Here is a 16,341-nt window from a genome sequence, read left to right on the forward strand (position 1 = left end):
AGTATTGTTATCTCCAAAGAACTGTTTGGAACCAATTATATTATGAAAAATACAGCCTGTAAGTTTACAAATTCAGAGAGTGTAGATAAGAACCCAGAGTCAGTTAATAGTTCAGATGAAATAAACACTGTGAATCCCGAACCGTCTAACGCTTCCCAAAAGGCAAGTAAAAGATTAATTTGTCACGGGATCATGATAAGGCTGTTTCCAAAAGGCCATAATCAAAAGAAGAGGTTTCCCCCTTTCACAAGGGTTTGGGAAATGTGGACAAGGGTGTTGTCTTCCCATGAAAGAGAGAGAGAAGTAGCAACAGTGAGAAAAGGGCGTACAGGCCTGGTCCAGACATCTTGGGAAAGCTGTCTGGTCAGATGTCACCTGCTTTAATTCCTGGAAATCTTTACTTTCAGGTCACCAGATGGTATGCAGCTCCAGTCGGGGGTTGGTGCTTTTTCAGATGTGACGCATGAATCCAAATGTCTGTTCCTTGGAGCTTGGTGGCACATGGATAGGTTAGCGATACCTGGGCGGGGCTTCTTCCTGAAGATGGAGCATTTGGCAGGAACGCTTCTGCAAGGTTCAGCCTGGCCTGAAATGTGTCGGTTGTGCCCTTTCCCTGAGAAGTGCAGAGGCCCAGGCCCCAGCCCGCTGACCTATTTGTAAGTCAAAAGAGCTGTTGAAGAAAATGGTAAACTTCAACAACTCAGTCCACCTTCAGATTATGGAGCCAAGAAGAAATGAATAGTACAAAAAGGGAATTTGGGAAAGGCAATGGTTTTTTTGGCTGCGTCGAGTCTTAGTTGCAGCACGCGGGATCTTTGTTGAGGCATGCAGGATCGTTTTTGTTGCGGAGCGTGGGCACTTCGTTGGGGCGCGTGGGCTTCTCTCTAGCTGTGGTGTGCAGGTTTTCTCTCTCTAGTTGTGGCCCATGGGCTCTGCAGTTTGCGGCATGCGAGCTCTGTAGTTGTGGCACGGGGGCTTAGTTGTCCTGCGGCATGTGGGATCTTAGTTCCCCGACCAGGGCTCAAACCCGCTTCCCCTGCGTTGGCAGGCGGATTCCTTACCACTGCCCACCAGGGAACTCCCAAGGCAATAGATTTTGAAGCAAAAGAATATTTCATATGTCAGTAGAATTTCCACACTGTCTCTTCAACACAAGAGAAGATGAAACGGCTTTCTGAGTTCATGTATTCTAAGACTTCCAAAGCTGATCTACAGGAGTCTGTAGGTGGCTTGCCTGAGAAACTAAATACTAAGATTATCAAAGCATCAGCCAAGGGTGGAAAATAGCTGCCAGTCAGTCCTAATGACTCTGTACTAAGATAGCATTGCACCCTCTGTTGAGGCTTGAAAGCCAATTTCCTCAAGTGACTTCAACAGTAAACTGTTGACCCACTTCGTGGTGATACTTCCAAAGACACACACTAACAAGTAGCAACTCTGGGTTTAACTGGAGTAGAAGTGAACCAGCCACACCTTGTCACAGAGGCAGTGGTGACTTCGGATCACACTGCACCTGGTGAAATCGCCCTGCCCCCCTCCAGCCCACCCTGAGGGCGCCCCAGGCACTTCTCTCCAGAGCCCTGGGAAGGAGCAGGCGCTGGCAACGGCTGCACCCTATGTCTCTTCATCACCCCACGTCTCCCCCCATCCCCCCATCGCCCACCCCCATCACTCACTTGCACAGGGAATGTCCCCGCCAGCGCCCACATTGGTGGTGGGGGACGTGCATTTTACTTCAGGAGCATCTGCACAGCTTTAATTTTTATATGGAATATACACTATTTTCATTAACAAGCAATAATAGATTTTTCTTTAGAGAAAGCATTTTTAACTACAACCTTGACCTCCCCACTGGGTTCCAGATTCACACATCCCAGTCTCCTGTCTCCAGACATCTCAGACCCGACAGAGCCCAAACCGCCTCCCAGCGTGCCCCACACCATCAGCTCCCCTCAGCCCCCACTGCTGTGCCCACCTGCGCTCAGGGCAAGCCCTGGAGGCCGGCCTGGGTCCCCTTCCTTCCTCACTGGCACCTCCAACCCAATGCCGAGGCCTGTTAGTGCAGCCTCCAAACACACCCCAAGAGCACCCTGACAGCACTCTTGCACCCCAGTAGCCCCCTATATCCTGAGAGCACGCTGCACCATGACAGCACCCCTGCCTGCTCCACTGCTGAAACACTCTCTAAACCTTAGCAGATGCACTCCTGGAAGGCTGGGCCCCCGCCGTGCAGGGACAGCGAGGTGTCCACTGAGCTGACATCCCTGGCTGTGCCTGGCTGTGTGCAATCAGAGGAACTGAAGTTCCCACCAGGCTTCAAGGCCCAGCCCAACCCTCGCCTCTCGCCCTCAGATCCAGCCACGTGGGCCTCCTGAAGCTTCTGCAAATAGGCCACGCTTAGTCCCACACAGCAGCTCAAGGTTGAGGGTCCTCTGCCTGACCCTCCCACGCGGGTCTCTCCTTGAGGGCGGGCGCGCACACACACACGTACACACAGGCCCTGGCCTCTCTCCATACCCTGACCCATTTTGTTTTCCTGACCTCCTCCCAGGTCTGTTTACCTGTCTGCTCTATGAGGGCTAGGAGCTCTGACTCCTCCGTGGGACCCCCAACTCCTAGCACAGAACTGGCACCAAGTACGCGCTTACGGTATTTTTGGAATTAACTCGCTATATCATCTTCGGATACACTATTCCGTGGTCGTTTTCAGTAGATGTAATCCCGTAAGTAAAGCCCCACCCCCACAAATAATACTAACTAATCATTATGTCTCCGAGAGCTTGGAAATGAGGCGGACGACCCAGGCCGGGCCCGCTGGGAGGAGCGCGCGCCGGCGCCCGCGTTGGCGTCGCCGCCTCGCCGCCCAAAGTCACAGAGCTGGGCCTGGGGAGCGCGCGGCCGGCCCCGCCCCCTGCCCTCCGCCCGGCCCTGCGCAGGCCCCGCCCCGCCCCATCCGGCCCCGCCCCTCCGCCCGGTCCGGCGCCGCTCTGCCCCGCCGGCTCCCCGCGCCCCGCCAGCCATGGTGAACCTGGGCCTGTCCCGGGTGGACGACGCCGTGGCCAGCAAGCACCCGGTGAGAAGGCTGGCCTGGGACGCGGGCCCCTGACCTCAGAAGCTGACCTGAGCGGGGCGGGGGCCTCGGTGGGAATGCTCTTATCAGGGAAGAGAAGAGGGACAGAGGTGGGGGACCCTCTTGCTGTGGAGATCGAGGCATCCTGGGTGGGCATGGGGGCAGGTGGGATGTGTCCAGGCCCCCAGGGCCTCACGATGAGTGGTCCCCTCCCCCAGGGCCGGAGTGTGCCCAAAGGAGGGACGGGGAACTGAGCCTTCAACCCCCTCCCCCATCCCAGGGACTGGGGGAGTATGCCGCGTGCCAGTCGAACGCCTTCATGAAGGGCATTTTCACCTTTGTCACAGGTAGGCTGGGTCCAGGTGTCTGTCCTTGGGGTGTGAAGAGACCTCACCCTCCTGTCTCACCCTGACTCCCCAGCAGGTGGCGCCAGGTCGCCAGCCCTTAGTGCTCGGAGCCTGGCAGGTGCCGCGAGCACTTAGGCCGAGAGCCCCGGTGGTCCCCTGGCCAGCCCCGTGGACGGGCTGGCTGACGTGGACCATGGCTCTTGGCAGGCACCGGTGCGACCGTCGGCCTGCAGATGCTCGTTCAGAGGAAGTTTCCGTACCCCTTTCAGTGGAACGTGCTGGTGGCCGTGGGTGGGTACTCCAGGGCTGGTGCCTGGCGCCCCTGAAATGCACCCCCGTTGCCGCTGGCTCTTCAGCAGAAGTGGATCCCACTAGGGGTGGGGGGGCTGTGGTCCCGGGCATCCCTGCCTCCGGGGATGGGGCTCCAGTTCTCAGTGGGAGCCCTGCTGGACCCCACCACTCCCATCTGCCCGGAACAAGCCTGCACCCTGCTCCCTTCCCCTGACAAGTGCAGAGGCCCCGCCCCCCTGCCCACTGGCCCCTGCCCCCTACTCCCCAGTCGCAGGCTCAGTGGCCAGCTACTGGGTGACCCGAGTGGAGTCGCAGAAATGCAGCAACCTCTGGCTCTTCCTGGAGACAGGGCAGCTCCCCAAAGACATGGACACAGGTGAGGGTCCTGGGGGCAGCAGGACGCGGAACCGAGGCTCCAGTTCCCTGGGCCCAAGGTGTAGGCGGGACAGGCCTGTCCCCTTGACACGCGTGTGGGGGTGGGGGCTGGAGGGAGGAGGCCTGCGGCAGACAGAACTTCCAGGCCCTTGTGCAGGAGGAAGACCCAGGAGGGGCTGGGTGGCCCTGGGCGAGTGCAGAGTGAGGAGGGCGGGCACCCCAAGAAGAGCGGCCAGATTGAGAGGCCCCGCATTGGACACCAAGCTGATTGATCTCAAGCCTGGCCTCCACTGCCTGCCTCCCCTCCTGTTATGGGCCTCAGTTTTTGCCCCGGTAAAATGGGCACAGGGACTGGGAGCAGCTTTGGGGTGTGGTTCTAGCTGTCTCCCTTTGCCTCTTACAGATCGGCACAGCTAGGAGAGCTCCAGCCGGGGCACAGAGGACCTGGGGCCGGAGAGTTCTAGAGCACAGCCCTCAGCACCTCTGCACCCCAGGCTGGCCTCCCCACACCCACGTCCCCTGCACACATGCATGGCCAGCTCTGTCAGACCTGTGCAAACTGCTCCTGCCCAGCCTGGACGCCCAGAAGGTCAGACCAGGAGGTGCTGCCCCTGGGGTGGCTGGCCTCCTGCAGGGCAGCGAGAAACGTGGTGGACACAGAGCTGGAGAAGAGCAGGCCTGTCTCATGCATGTTTGGGGGCGGCAGCTCTGGGGTGGGGGGTTGGGCCTTCTGCACTTCCTGCTGCTGATCCGCCCTTTCTGACCCCTGCATCCCCCCGCCCACCCCAGTCAGAGCCGACAGCTTCTGCTGGGGTTGTGGGACTAATAAACGCTTTCCCGCTTCCCGCCTGAGTTCTAAAGCAGTTGGGAAGCAAGTCAGAGCAGTAAGAAGATGAGAGAAATGTCACCTCGGTACCATACAGCTGATTGGAGGAGGTGCCAGGGCAGTTCCTAACACTGAACCCCAGAATTCGACACTCTGGGCAGCCCGTGGGCCCTCCACGCGGGGCTGTGCTTCTGCACCACCTGGCGCAGAGAAGCAGAGCAGACGGTGTGCAGCCAGGCAGCACCCGGCTTCCAGGAGACCAGGGACAGGAAGTGGCCGTGCCCACCTGCCTATCATTCCAAACCCACCTATCAGATTAAGTCACTTCTCCCCTGGGGAGGAGGAAGTGAGGGGTTCAGGGGACCAGAGGCAGCTTACTGGAGCTCTGTCCACATGGAGGAGTGTTCCTGGGTGGGCAAGACTGCCCACCTCACCCACCCGCAACAGAGGGAGAGGCAGAGATTATATAAAACCTGGGCAAATCCATCGTCCTTTATAAGCAGGCTTCCCGGTAACACTGAAGGCACACAGGGTCGTGCTGTTCCAGCCCCAGCTCCGCCCCTGCGCCTGCTGACCTAGCCAGTCATGCAAAAGAACATCTACTGCACACTCACTATGCACCAGGGAATCTGTTTGTGGGAAGGCAAAATGACAGGAAGCCCAAGATAACCATGGCATAAGCAAGCTAGAGTTTTCATTTTCTTTCATGGAAAAGTTCAAGTGGGTGGTCTGGGGCTGTATGGAGTCAGGGACCCAGGCTTCTATTAGCGTGTTCTGTGCTGTGACGGCCCTCATTCCAAATCCACCTCATGGTCCCAGGCAGCTGTGCTGGCTCCGACCATCAGGTCTTCATCCCTGTCAACAGGAAAGAGAAAGGGGGAGGAGGAGGGCAGTTCACTCACTTCTCTGAACACTCCATTGGCTAGAACTAAGTCACGTGGGGTGCCTAGTGCAAAGGCACCTGGGAGGGCAGCTTGCTCTGGGCAGCCACGTGCCCACTAAAATTCAGGGGTTCTCCATCGGAGGAAAGGAGAACCAGTATTGGGGGACAGGCTCTGCCTCACACCCTGGGAGAACACGGGCATCAAGGGAATAGACCCTGCCCACGGCAGGCCCTCCCACCCCCCTGAGGGAAAGACCTGGGCTCAGAGGGAGGGCAGAGGGTGAACTTGGAGTTTCAGAGGGGACTGGACTCACTTTTTAAAAACTGAGAGTGACCAGAAAAGTAAAGGATCTGTGTGAGAGGTCACAGAGAAAGATGGGTGCTGTAACAGCACATGGGTGAAGACTATTGTTAGGGCTGAACCGTGTCTCCCCCGAACTCACAGTTTGCAGCCCTAGCCCCCAGGACCTCAGAACATGACTGCATTTGGAGACAGGACCTTTGAAGGGGCGATTAAGTTAAAATGGGGATGGGCCCTCATCCAGTCTGACTGGTGCGCTTATAAGAGAAGGCGGTTAGGACGCAGATGAGTACAGGGGAAAGATCCCACGAGGACACGGCCGTCTGCAAGCCTGGGAGAGACGCCTCAGGAGAAACCAGCCCTGCTGACACCTTGATCTCAGACTTCAAGCCTCCAGGATGCGAGACAATAAATTTCTGTTGTTTAAGCTGCCCAGTCTGTGGTGCTTTGTTAGCAGACTCATGCAGGTTGGAAGAAGTAACCCATCGGATGTGCACCCCTGGAACCCCAGCCTTGGGCCACATGGCTGTAAGGGAAGCTTGTGCTGGGGGTGCAGAGGGAGGGGACTGACTCCTCCTGGAGTAAGTGACAGCTAAATCTGGACCCAGGACTTCCCCAGGGAAGTGGGGGTGGAGCAGGGAAGGTCAGGGAGAGATGGGGTAGTCAGGGCCGAGGCTGGGGGTCTCACGAGCCAGGTCACCAGGGTTGGAGTTTGAACTTGGGGTGGGGTAAGAGAATGGAGACCCTGTAGGCAGTGAGCGGTCGGAAGTTTTAGGAGGCTCAGTGGAGGACACTGGGGGTGTGGGGGGATGGGGAGGGTGCAGTGTCGCCACCGTGGGGTGCAGTGTTGCCACCGTGGGGTGCAGTGCCACCGCCAATCACCTCCCTGTGGAAGAAAGCTGCCTTGACCAAGGCATCACACTTGAGCGGAGAGCAGCCACGAGACTCGTATCCAGGAGAGCAACCCCAAGGCTGGCTGGGGGCAGAGGGTGGGGTCGTGGGGTGGGCCAGGAATTCCTGGGTTCCCCGGGCATTGAGAACCTCAGCCCCCATCACAATGGGCCGAGATTCCAGGGACAATCTGAACTGTGGTTCTGCAGGGCAGGCTCAGCACAGAGGGTGGGAGGTGTGGACGGGCCCTGGAGGACCCCGTGGGCCACCATGAGGATTCGTAGTGAGGCAGAGATGGAGGAGCAGATCCAGGAGCTGAAGACCATCACTCGGCTCCAGGGTGCGGCTGCCGCTGGGGTGACCCAGGGGCTCCGGGGATCCTGGGTGCAGGACTTACGATCTTAACACAGGGACAGTCCAGGGCATATGGACTGGGGGCCACTCGACTGCTCACCCCCAAACAGAGCTGGGGGGAAGGGATCGGAGGGGTCTGCCATGCAGGGGGCAGGGGGAGGAGAAGCTGGGGGCTTCAAGGAGGTTTGTGAGCATAGTGGCCTCAAAGCCAGAGGGGACAGGAGAGGATCCACCCACTTCTGTGGCTAGAGCGTCTGGAAGCAATCACAGGCCTGCCCGTCCCTGGCTTGCACCCCGCCCTCCCCACCTCCCAGCACTGCCGTCCACTGAGAGCCGTCCAGATGAGCACTGCTGAGCAGCGAAGCGGGCCCCCATGCAGGCTGGGAGGAAGGAGCGCGGCCTTGGAGACAGCAAACTCACGCCCCCACCTCTGTGCTCCCCGGCGTGGAGCCTACCCCACCCGGGAATCCCGGCCAGGCCCTTGGCCCTTGGCCTACGTCCTGGCTGCCCTGTCCCTCCACACAGAGCAATGTCGGGCGCTGCAGATCCAGGCGGTGAAGGAGACCACGGTCAAGAACAAGGCCACGCTGGCTGTCCTGCGCGGCAACATTCGCCGCGGGTCCCACGAGTGGGCTTTGGCCAAGAAGGTGGACAGCGGGACCCTCCCTGTACCTGCTGGCTGGGGGGGGGGGGGGGCGGGGCACGTGCTGAAACAGCCCCTCCCCCAACACAGGTGGACAGCAGACACCTCCTCTCCTTTCTCCACTCTAACCCCAACCATTCTGAAGCGGGGGGTGGGGGGGGCCAGTTTCCCCACCACCCACCTCAGAGGGCAGGACCAGGGTCCCGACAGGGGTCCCTTTCCTGGGCTACCCCCTGCAGCAGCCATATAGGGGAGCCAGGGACCCGCCTCTCTGGACCCCCATCACATCGGAGCAGGGATGGCCCGGATGGGGTCCTTCAGCACTCTGCCCCTTGTGGCCCCAGGAGCTGGGGTCTTGCTGCTGGGCTAGCACATGGCAGAGGAGACCCGGGGAGAATCCCTGGAGGGGCCGGCGGCCGGGGGACACGCAGAGGGGCCGGGACCCCAGCTCAGCCGCCGCGTCCCACAGTACGACCAGCAGACCATCTCCAAGGCCTGCGGGAAGGACGTGCCCATGAGGCTGGCGCACAGCCGCTGCACAATGGAGGTAAGGCAGGAGGCGGGACCCCTCAGCCCCGCCCAGCCAGTGCACCCCCAACTAAACTACGATGTGGAGCCGGTGGGGAGCAGAGCGAGTTCCCAGCCCCAGCGTCCCTGTGGCGTTGCCACGGGTCCCTCCCCGCCCGCCCGGCGGCAGGCGCGCTCCGTGGCCCCTGAGCACCCACGCGCGGGGAGTGTCCTCCCCGACCCAGGTGGCGCGGGAGAAGCTGCGCAAGTACGTCTTCGACCGCGTGAATATGCACAACGTGCTGACCCACCTGCTGCGGCGGCGCGAGCAGAAGCTGGAGAGCATGCAGCTGGAGCTGGCCAGCCTTAAGAACCAGCCCGAGGCCACCAAGGAGGAGCTGCGCATGCTGCAGGTGGCGGCGGGGAGCGGGGCGGGGCCTCCAGGGTGATGGGGCGGGGCCACAGGAGGAGAGGGGCGGGGCTCTGTGGAAGGGCGGGGCTAGATGAATGAGGCCCCCTTGGAAGAAAGCCCAACCCCGCCCCCGCCGGCCTCTGAACTCCCAGGTGGCCTGTCCCCACGCACTCTCAACGTGCCTTTCCTCCCCGCCCAGGTCATCCGTCAGCTGGAGAACAACATAGAAAAGACGATGGTCAAGATCACCACAAGCCAGAATATCCACCTGCTGTACGTGGACCTGCTGGACCACCTGAAAAAAGTGAGCCCCCTCACCCCACACCCTGAGACTGAGACCACATCCCGGTCCCAGGGAGCCCAGCTGGCCAGGAGGGGCGGGAATCTCAGGCCCCAGCCTGTTCGCCGCCGGGCTGGAATCTCGGTGGGGGCGTGCCCTCCGGGTTAGGCCGCCCCGCAGGCGCGCAGCTCTCCTCCAGGCCGGGTGACCCCGAGAAAGGCTGAGCCCTGCTTTGGGCGCCAAGCTGAGCAGCGGCACCTTGTAGGTGGGAAACGTTCTTTCAAGAATTTATTTGCTATTCCAAAAAGGCATATCATGTGCTACATCAGAATTGTTTGTTTTTTGGTTTTTGGTTTTTTATAAATTTAGTGATTTATTGACTTATGTATTTTTGGCTGCTTGGGTCTTCGTCGCTGCGTGCAGGCTTTCTCTAGTTGTGGTGAGCGGGGGCTACTCTTCGTTGCGGTGCGCAGGCTTCTCATTGCAGTGGCTTCTCTTGTTGCGGAGCACAGGCTCTAGGTGTGCGGGCCTCAGTAGTTGTGGCTTGTGAGCTTCAGTAGTCGTGGCTCGCGGGCTCAGTAGTTGTGGCTCGCAGGGTCCAGAGTGCAGGCTCAGTAGCTGTGCTGCATGGGCTGAGTTGCTTCGCAGAATGTGGGATCTTCCTAGACCAGGGCTTGAACCCGTGTCCCCTGCATGGGCAGGTGGATTCTTAACCACTGCACCACCAGGGAAGTCCTGTTTGGGTTCTTTACTTTTTTTTTTTTTTAATTTATTTTTTATTTTTAGTTGTGTTGGGTCTTCGTTGCTGTGCACCGGCTTTCTCTAGTTGCAGCGAGCGGGGGCTACTCTGTGTTGTGGTGCGCGGGTTTCTCATTGCGATGGCTTCTCTTGTTGTGGACCACGGGCTCTAGGCGCACGGGCTCAGTAGTTGTGGCACATGGGCTTAGTTGCTCCGCGGCATGTGGGATCTTCCCAGACCAGGGCTCGAACCCATGTCCCCTGCATTGGCAGGCGGATTCTTAAGCACTGCGCCACCAGGGAAGCCCCCCTGTTTGGGTTCTTATTTGATGGTTTAGTGTTGTTCTTACGTTGCCCCATCGTTTCTCATCCCCTGGCTTCTGAGGCCAAGAGATGGGTCCTGCACCCTCAGAAGTCCCCTAACATCATCCAGGGCAAGCTGCCTCTGAGCAGGTCAGTAACCTCCGCTTGCTGTCCACCTCTTCCAAGCCAGCCACCCTGCTCCCTGCCGAGAAGGCCAGGGGGAAGCCCCCAGGGGCTGTGAGCCCTGCTGTGAGGCAACCCCCCTTCACTGGAGGCCCCCCTTGGCCCCCACACAGAAGAGCACAGGCACCTGCCACAGGCCAGGTGGTGGAAGATGGGCAGGACGAGGACAGTCGGAGAGGAGGGCTGGAGGGTGGGTGCCAGGGTGCAAAGAGGAGCAGCTTGGCAGGTGGGGCCCGGAGAGAGAGGGAAGACTCCACCTTCATCCTGGGGCTGGGGGAGGGGAAGCCCTGGTGGGCAGTGTGGCCGGGAGGGTGACAGGTAGAAATGCGTTTGGAGGAGGGTGTGGGATGGGTGGGCATTGCAGCTCTTCGCAGCTGGGGTCATGCCCCCCAAATCCTGCCCACGGTGCCCAGAGCCCAGCAGCACGCTGCTTTGTCCTCCAGCCTGTCCCTCTTGCCTCAGGCCCCGCGTCCTGGAGACTCACCTTGTGGCCCTGCCCACATCTCCTTCCTGGGCCCACTCCGCCTCCCCACACCCCTTCCCACTCCGACTGCACTCTGGGGTCCAGCCCCTCCTTCGCCTGTATGCATTATGTCCTCCCAGTGGTACTTGCTTATCTTTTCAGAACATATGCACTAAAAAAAAATAACTCCTGTGGTCATCTGCTTTTTTTTGGCCGCACGGCACGGCATGTGGGTTCTTAGTTCCCTGACCAGGGATCGAACCTGTACCCCCTGCAGTGGAAGCGCCAAGTCTTAACCACTGGAACACCAGGGAAGTCCCCCTTGCATTAAAAAAAAAAAAAAAAAGTGAAGATTCTACGTTGTAGTTATCAACAACAAAATACTAAGAGCCAAGATATATTGGACATTTATGAACCTGACCCTGTGCTAAATATACATCATTATACCTTCTCAATCCATCCTGACAGTGACCTTCTGAAAGAGCCATTATTACCTTACCTTTACACATGGCAAAACCCAGGTTAAGTGGCTTTCCTAAGGTCCCACGCTAGCTGGTCAGGTTACAGACTTGGCCTTGAGTCCTGAGTCTCTGACCCCACACCAGTGTTTGGAGCCCCTCTGCTTCACTTCACACAGCAGCCAGCCTCCCGGGGTTTCACAGTCACCTCTCCCACGTGGTGGGACATCCCATCACAACTTCTTTGGAAGTGTCTCTGGACTCTGGCCCTGGGCAGTGAGAGAATCCACCAGGAAGATGCTGTTTTCCCTCCCAAAACATGTCCTTTCACCTGCTTTGGGCCCGGCTGGGGCCATAGGCCAGGCTATACTTGTCCTCTGGGCTCGCACAGTCCGGGGTGAGGGGTGGGGAGTAGGCCTGGTCCACTTTGGGGGCCAGAAGAGAACGAGGGAGGGGCCAGGGGAGCCTGTGGTTGGCCCGCAGCCCCTGGACTGTCAGGCTCTGTACCCACCTGCCCTTGCCCTTCTGCTGCAGAAGCTGGCAGGATACCCCACAGAGCTGGACAAGCTGCAGAATCTCGTGGTTGACTACTGCTCGGAACTGTCGGACATGGCAATCATGTCCCAAGATGCCATGATGATTACGGATGAGGTCAAGGTGAGAGCAGGTCCCAGGCTGGGGGCCCTGCAGGGCTATCTCTTGAACCTGTCTGGCCCAGGGTCCGTCGGGACACCCCCATGCCCACACCCCCTGTCATCAATGGAGGAGTCCAGTGGCTGCCCTGCCGGCCTGCTTGCCTTACCACCTGTGAGCCCGGGCAGAGGGGGTCCCACCAGGCACAGAAGCCACGAGGTAGACAGAGAAGGCAGAGAATTGACCTGGACGGGGCAGGTGCCACCCCTTCACCCACTCTGTGCCGAGGCCCTTGCCAGGCCAGCCTGCCCCCTCCTCATGAAGTGCGGCCGCCCTGGGGTTCAGACCTTCTCAGGAAGGCAGTGAATGGCGGATTCTGGGGGTTGGAGGTTGGGCAACACAGTCTTGGGGTGTAACAGGGCCAAAAGGAGGCGTGTGGGCTGGAGCCTGTGTGGGCAGCAGGTGGCGGGGCTGCAGTGGCGGCCCTCCTAACCTGGAGCCCTGGGAGGAGATGGGGGGAGACGGGATCAGATTCGTGTCTCCAAACGGGTGTGCTCTGGCTGCAGAGACTGGAGGGGACCAGGGCCAAGACACTGGTCACTTGGGCCAGCCCAGTGGTGGAGATGGGTGGCCGAACTCGGACGGAGCTGAGAAGCCTTTAAGAGGTCACCCCGATGGGGGGGGGGCGAGTGAGACGTGCAGGCAAGGGCAGAGCGTGGCATCCAGGATGCGTGAGCAGGCACAGACAGACCGTGGATTTAGCCACCACAGCAGGATGTGCTGGGAGACAGGAGGTCTGGGGGAAGATGATGAGTTTGTGTTTAGACACGTGGAATCCACTCTAGTGAGTTCTAAGGGGAGCCGGCAGAGGCAGCGGAGGACCGGGGCTGGAGAGAGAAATCTGTGAGGCACGTTCCAGGCGGTCCCTGAGCCTATGGCTGCAGCTGGAGTGACCCCAGCTGGAGGGGTGTGACGCCAGGGAAGGCTCAGAGGCCAGGCAGGAGGGGGGCGTCCCAGAGGAGGGCAGAATGCAAGGGGGAGGGTGATGGTTGCAGGCGGAGCGTCCCAGGTCAGGAAGACGGGGCCTGACACTGACGCTGGCTCAGCACCCCACGTGGCCTTGGTGGGACAGACCCCCGCCCCGCTTCCTGTGTCCCCAGATGAACATGAGGCAAGGGGAGGCCACCTTCATCAAGGAACGCCAGGCACGGGAGAACCGGCTGAACCAGCAGAAGAAGCTCATTGACAAGATCCACACCAAGGAGACCAGCGAGAAATACCGCTGGGTGAGTCCGGGCCATGCCAGCCACAGCAGCCCCTGCCCCACGAGGACCCCCCTCACCTCCTCCTCCCCCTCCTCAGGGCCGGCAGGACTTGCACTTCCCCTCCAACCTGATGGGTCCCGAAACTCTGAAAGGTAAGCGCTCAGCTCCCGCCGCCCCAGCCAGGGTCCCGAGAGGTGGGTCACCGTGAGGTGGGGGTAACCTGCGGGGGCTGGGGTGAGGGAGACCGACGAGCCCCGGCCCCTCCCTGGCTAGACCTGCACCGGTGCACACCAGCGGTCACAGCGCACGCTTCAAGGTGCTGCTGCCGGCTCTGGGCTCTTGGCCAGGGGTGGCTGAGCCCCCGGCTTCTCAGCTGTAAAATGCACTCGGCGATGCCCGGCACCCCCGAGCCGCCTCTGAGAAGCCCCCCTAAGCCCCCCTATGCCAGGCCGCTTTTGGTCCTCCTCTGGGCGCAGCTGCCTTGGGGCATCCCTCGAGCGCTGGCCGAGGAGGGAGCCAGTTAAGGTGAAGGCGACTCTGACGGGTACCCAGCTCTTGCGTGGCCTCCCCTGACGACGTATGGGGGCATCCGACGGCCCCGCGCAGAGCTCCCACAGCATTCCTGCATGCCGGCTGACCTTCCCTCTGCTGTGCCCAGTGAGGAGAAGGGAGACCTCCAAGGCTGATATCGAATACCAGACGGACGTGACGGCTTTGGTGGAGAAAGTCAAGACTGCTGTGCGGTGCTCTCACCTCTGGGTACTGCTCCCTGGCACTTCTGGGGTGTGGGCAGAAGGACGGGTGGGGACCCTGCCCAAGCCCAAGGCCCAGCTGAGCTGGGCCAGGCTCTGCAGACACCTTCTGCGTGAATGGACACACAAAGCAGTGGCCCCACAGCTCAGCGTAGCGGGCACTCGAGGGACGCAGCTGGCAAATCCGAGCCGTGCTCCAGGGGCTGCACAGAGCCTGCTGGAATTTGAGGATTAAACCCCGAGGAGGTGGCCTTCACCTCTTAACTCCTTCCCCTTCCCAAACCAACAGCATCCTGATGAGCAGCTGCCTCTCCGCCCCACCCGCGTTATTTTAATCCGCCCTGGATTTATTATTAGTAAGCCTTCAGCTCCTGTCCATGGTCCTGACGTAAGCTTGTCCACCCTCAGACGAGTGACTCAAAGCCACACAGTCTCTTGGCGGTGGTCTCTCTGGCTCTTCCTTGGGGTCAGCTGGCCCCTCTGCCTGTCACGAGGGTGACACACAAAGAGGGCCTCACAGGTCCTCAACACCCAGCCACGGTCAATGTTACTGACCACTGGGAGCCAGAAGAACAAGCTCCCTCCAGGCTCACACCGGCTCCTCGCCCCACTGGCCCCCCCAGGACATCGCCGGCCGGTTCCTGGCTCAGAGGAACACGGAGGAGAACCTGGAGCTGCAGATGGCAGACTGTGAGGGGAGGCGGGCGCAGCTGGAGGCCGTGATGAAGGAGCTGGAGATGAAGGAGGTGATGCTCAAGTTCCACCAGACGCCCAGCTCCATCAGGTACCCGGGGGCCCCTGACTTTCTCCTCACTAACGGCCCCGTGGCTGGCAGCAGGCTCGGAGCTGAGCGTACCCGCTGCCGAGGGGCCCCAAGTGCCCGCCTCTGAGCTCCTGAGCCCCAATTAGCACAGCGCCCGCTCGGGACTCCGCTACCTTGCCCTCGGTCCGCTACCCACCTCCCTCATCCTCAACAGCTTGAAGTCTGTTGAGAAGAAAATGAAGGACATGCTGAAGGAGGAGGAAGACCGGCTGCAGCTGGCCCACGCCAACATGGCCAAGAGCCAGAAGCTGCTGCTGACCATCGAAACCGGCATCGACAACCTCCACATCCGCCTGGTCGGCGTCCCCCTGCCCACGGCCCAGGTACCAGGGGAGCGTGGAGGAGCCCCCGGTACACAGGGTCCCCTGGAGGGGCCAGAGGGAGACGACTTGTTCCTCCTGGCCACAGAAAGAAGCGCTGCCCTCCGACACCCTGGACGTGCACAGCAAGCTGGCACACTGCGAGGAGAAGCTGCTGTACCTGGCTGACCGAGTGCAGATGCTGGCCAGGACAGAGGAGGTAGCCCTGGCCCGGGGGGTGCCCACACGCCCCGTGTGCCCTCGGAGCTGACAGTCCCCATGCCCTGCAGGTCCTCACGAAGGTGAGGGATGCCCTGGAGTCCTCGGCCCTGAAGGAGAAGCAGAACACCAGGATCAGCTTGGAGGAGATGGAGGAGGATGTCATAGGTACAGGCCGCCCAGCAGCTGGTGCTGGGCCTGAGCTGTGCAGAGGCAGAGGTTGGGGATGGCGCTTGCTGCATCTGACCAGGGCGGCCTGGAGGGACAGTGGGGGCTAAAGGGATGGAAGGGGTGTGTCAGTTGCACCCACAGGATTTTTAATTTATGGTGGTGACTTGGTGAAGTTAATGCCATTGAAAGAACTTACCACCTTTTGTGACACAGGGAGGCACCAGTGCCTGTAGGCAGGCAGGGGGGAAGGCCTTGGCCAGGGCCCTTATTGGGGTTTCTGTGGGAAGGGCAAGGCAGGGCAGGGCACACAGCTTGAGATCTGCCCGTTCGAATAATTCCAGCAGGTTTGGGGCACAGGGGCTGTCCCCAGTTGCCTGGCACCTGGCCCTGGGTGATTCAGGCTTGGGGTGTGGGTTAGACAGAGGTGGTCGGGTGTGGGCTCTGGAAGGACTTGGCGAGCCTGGTCTGTCTCTCTCCCTGGCTGTGCGAGACCCCAAATGCCAGAGCATCAGGGACACAGAAAGTAAGAAATATACGTCGTTGGTACAATTGGCCCTGCGGTGAACGGACGCCAGGGGACAATCCAGGATCTGGGGACCCTCGCGGGGCAGACGGGCTCTGGGCGCGGCTGCCCTCCCCCCCTCCTTTGCAGAAACCTTCCAGTTTGCCGACGTGGACCACAGTTACGTGCCCTCGCGGGCCGAGATCAAGAGGCAGGGCCAGCGGCTGATCGAGGGGAAGCTCAAAGTGGCCAAGAAGAAGAAGTGACCGGAAGAGGAAGAACCCGCCTCGCCAGCACACCCCGCCCCCATGCTGTCATTGGTTACACAAATAAACTTTTTTCCAGGACTGCG

General features: G+C 60.2%; 2 protein-coding genes and 1 long non-coding RNA gene across 3 annotated transcripts; 2 read left to right on the forward strand and 1 right to left on the reverse strand.

The window, feature by feature from the left end:
* The first annotated feature begins 2,960 nt into the window (after nucleotides 1-2,960).
* TMEM141 (transmembrane protein 141) lies at nucleotides 2,961-4,928 on the forward strand. Its single transcript, XM_007194380.2, has 5 exons — nucleotides 2,961-3,073; nucleotides 3,351-3,417; nucleotides 3,625-3,708; nucleotides 3,977-4,084; nucleotides 4,487-4,928. Exons 1-5 carry the CDS (start codon nucleotides 3,020-3,022, stop codon nucleotides 4,498-4,500), a joined length of 327 nt encoding a protein of 108 aa, XP_007194442.1. The 5' UTR covers nucleotides 2,961-3,019; the 3' UTR covers nucleotides 4,501-4,928.
* Nucleotides 4,929-5,586: 658 nt separating this feature from the next.
* LOC103014902 (uncharacterized) lies at nucleotides 5,587-8,914 on the reverse strand. Its single transcript, XR_452176.2, has 2 exons — nucleotides 8,800-8,914; nucleotides 5,587-5,764 (listed from the first exon to the last, which is right to left on the reverse strand). It is a non-coding gene; the product is annotated as an uncharacterized LOC103014902 (long non-coding RNA).
* On the forward strand, nucleotides 7,255-16,338 carry CCDC183 (coiled-coil domain containing 183). The gene is made up of 14 exons (XM_007194377.3): nucleotides 7,255-7,324; nucleotides 7,864-7,985; nucleotides 8,451-8,528; nucleotides 8,734-8,901; nucleotides 9,100-9,204; nucleotides 11,860-11,982; nucleotides 13,119-13,244; nucleotides 13,321-13,375; nucleotides 13,882-13,982; nucleotides 14,599-14,759; nucleotides 14,953-15,121; nucleotides 15,207-15,317; nucleotides 15,388-15,484; nucleotides 16,140-16,338. The coding sequence occupies exons 1-14, from the start codon at nucleotides 7,255-7,257 to the stop codon at nucleotides 16,253-16,255; spliced, it is 1,602 nt and encodes a 533-aa protein (XP_007194439.1). The 3' UTR covers nucleotides 16,256-16,338.
* Nucleotides 16,339-16,341: the final 3 nt, after the last annotated feature.

This window comes from Balaenoptera acutorostrata, chromosome 6 (assembly GCF_949987535.1).
Source record: "Balaenoptera acutorostrata chromosome 6, mBalAcu1.1, whole genome shotgun sequence".
NCBI classification, from domain to species: domain Eukaryota; kingdom Metazoa; phylum Chordata; class Mammalia; order Artiodactyla; family Balaenopteridae; genus Balaenoptera; species Balaenoptera acutorostrata.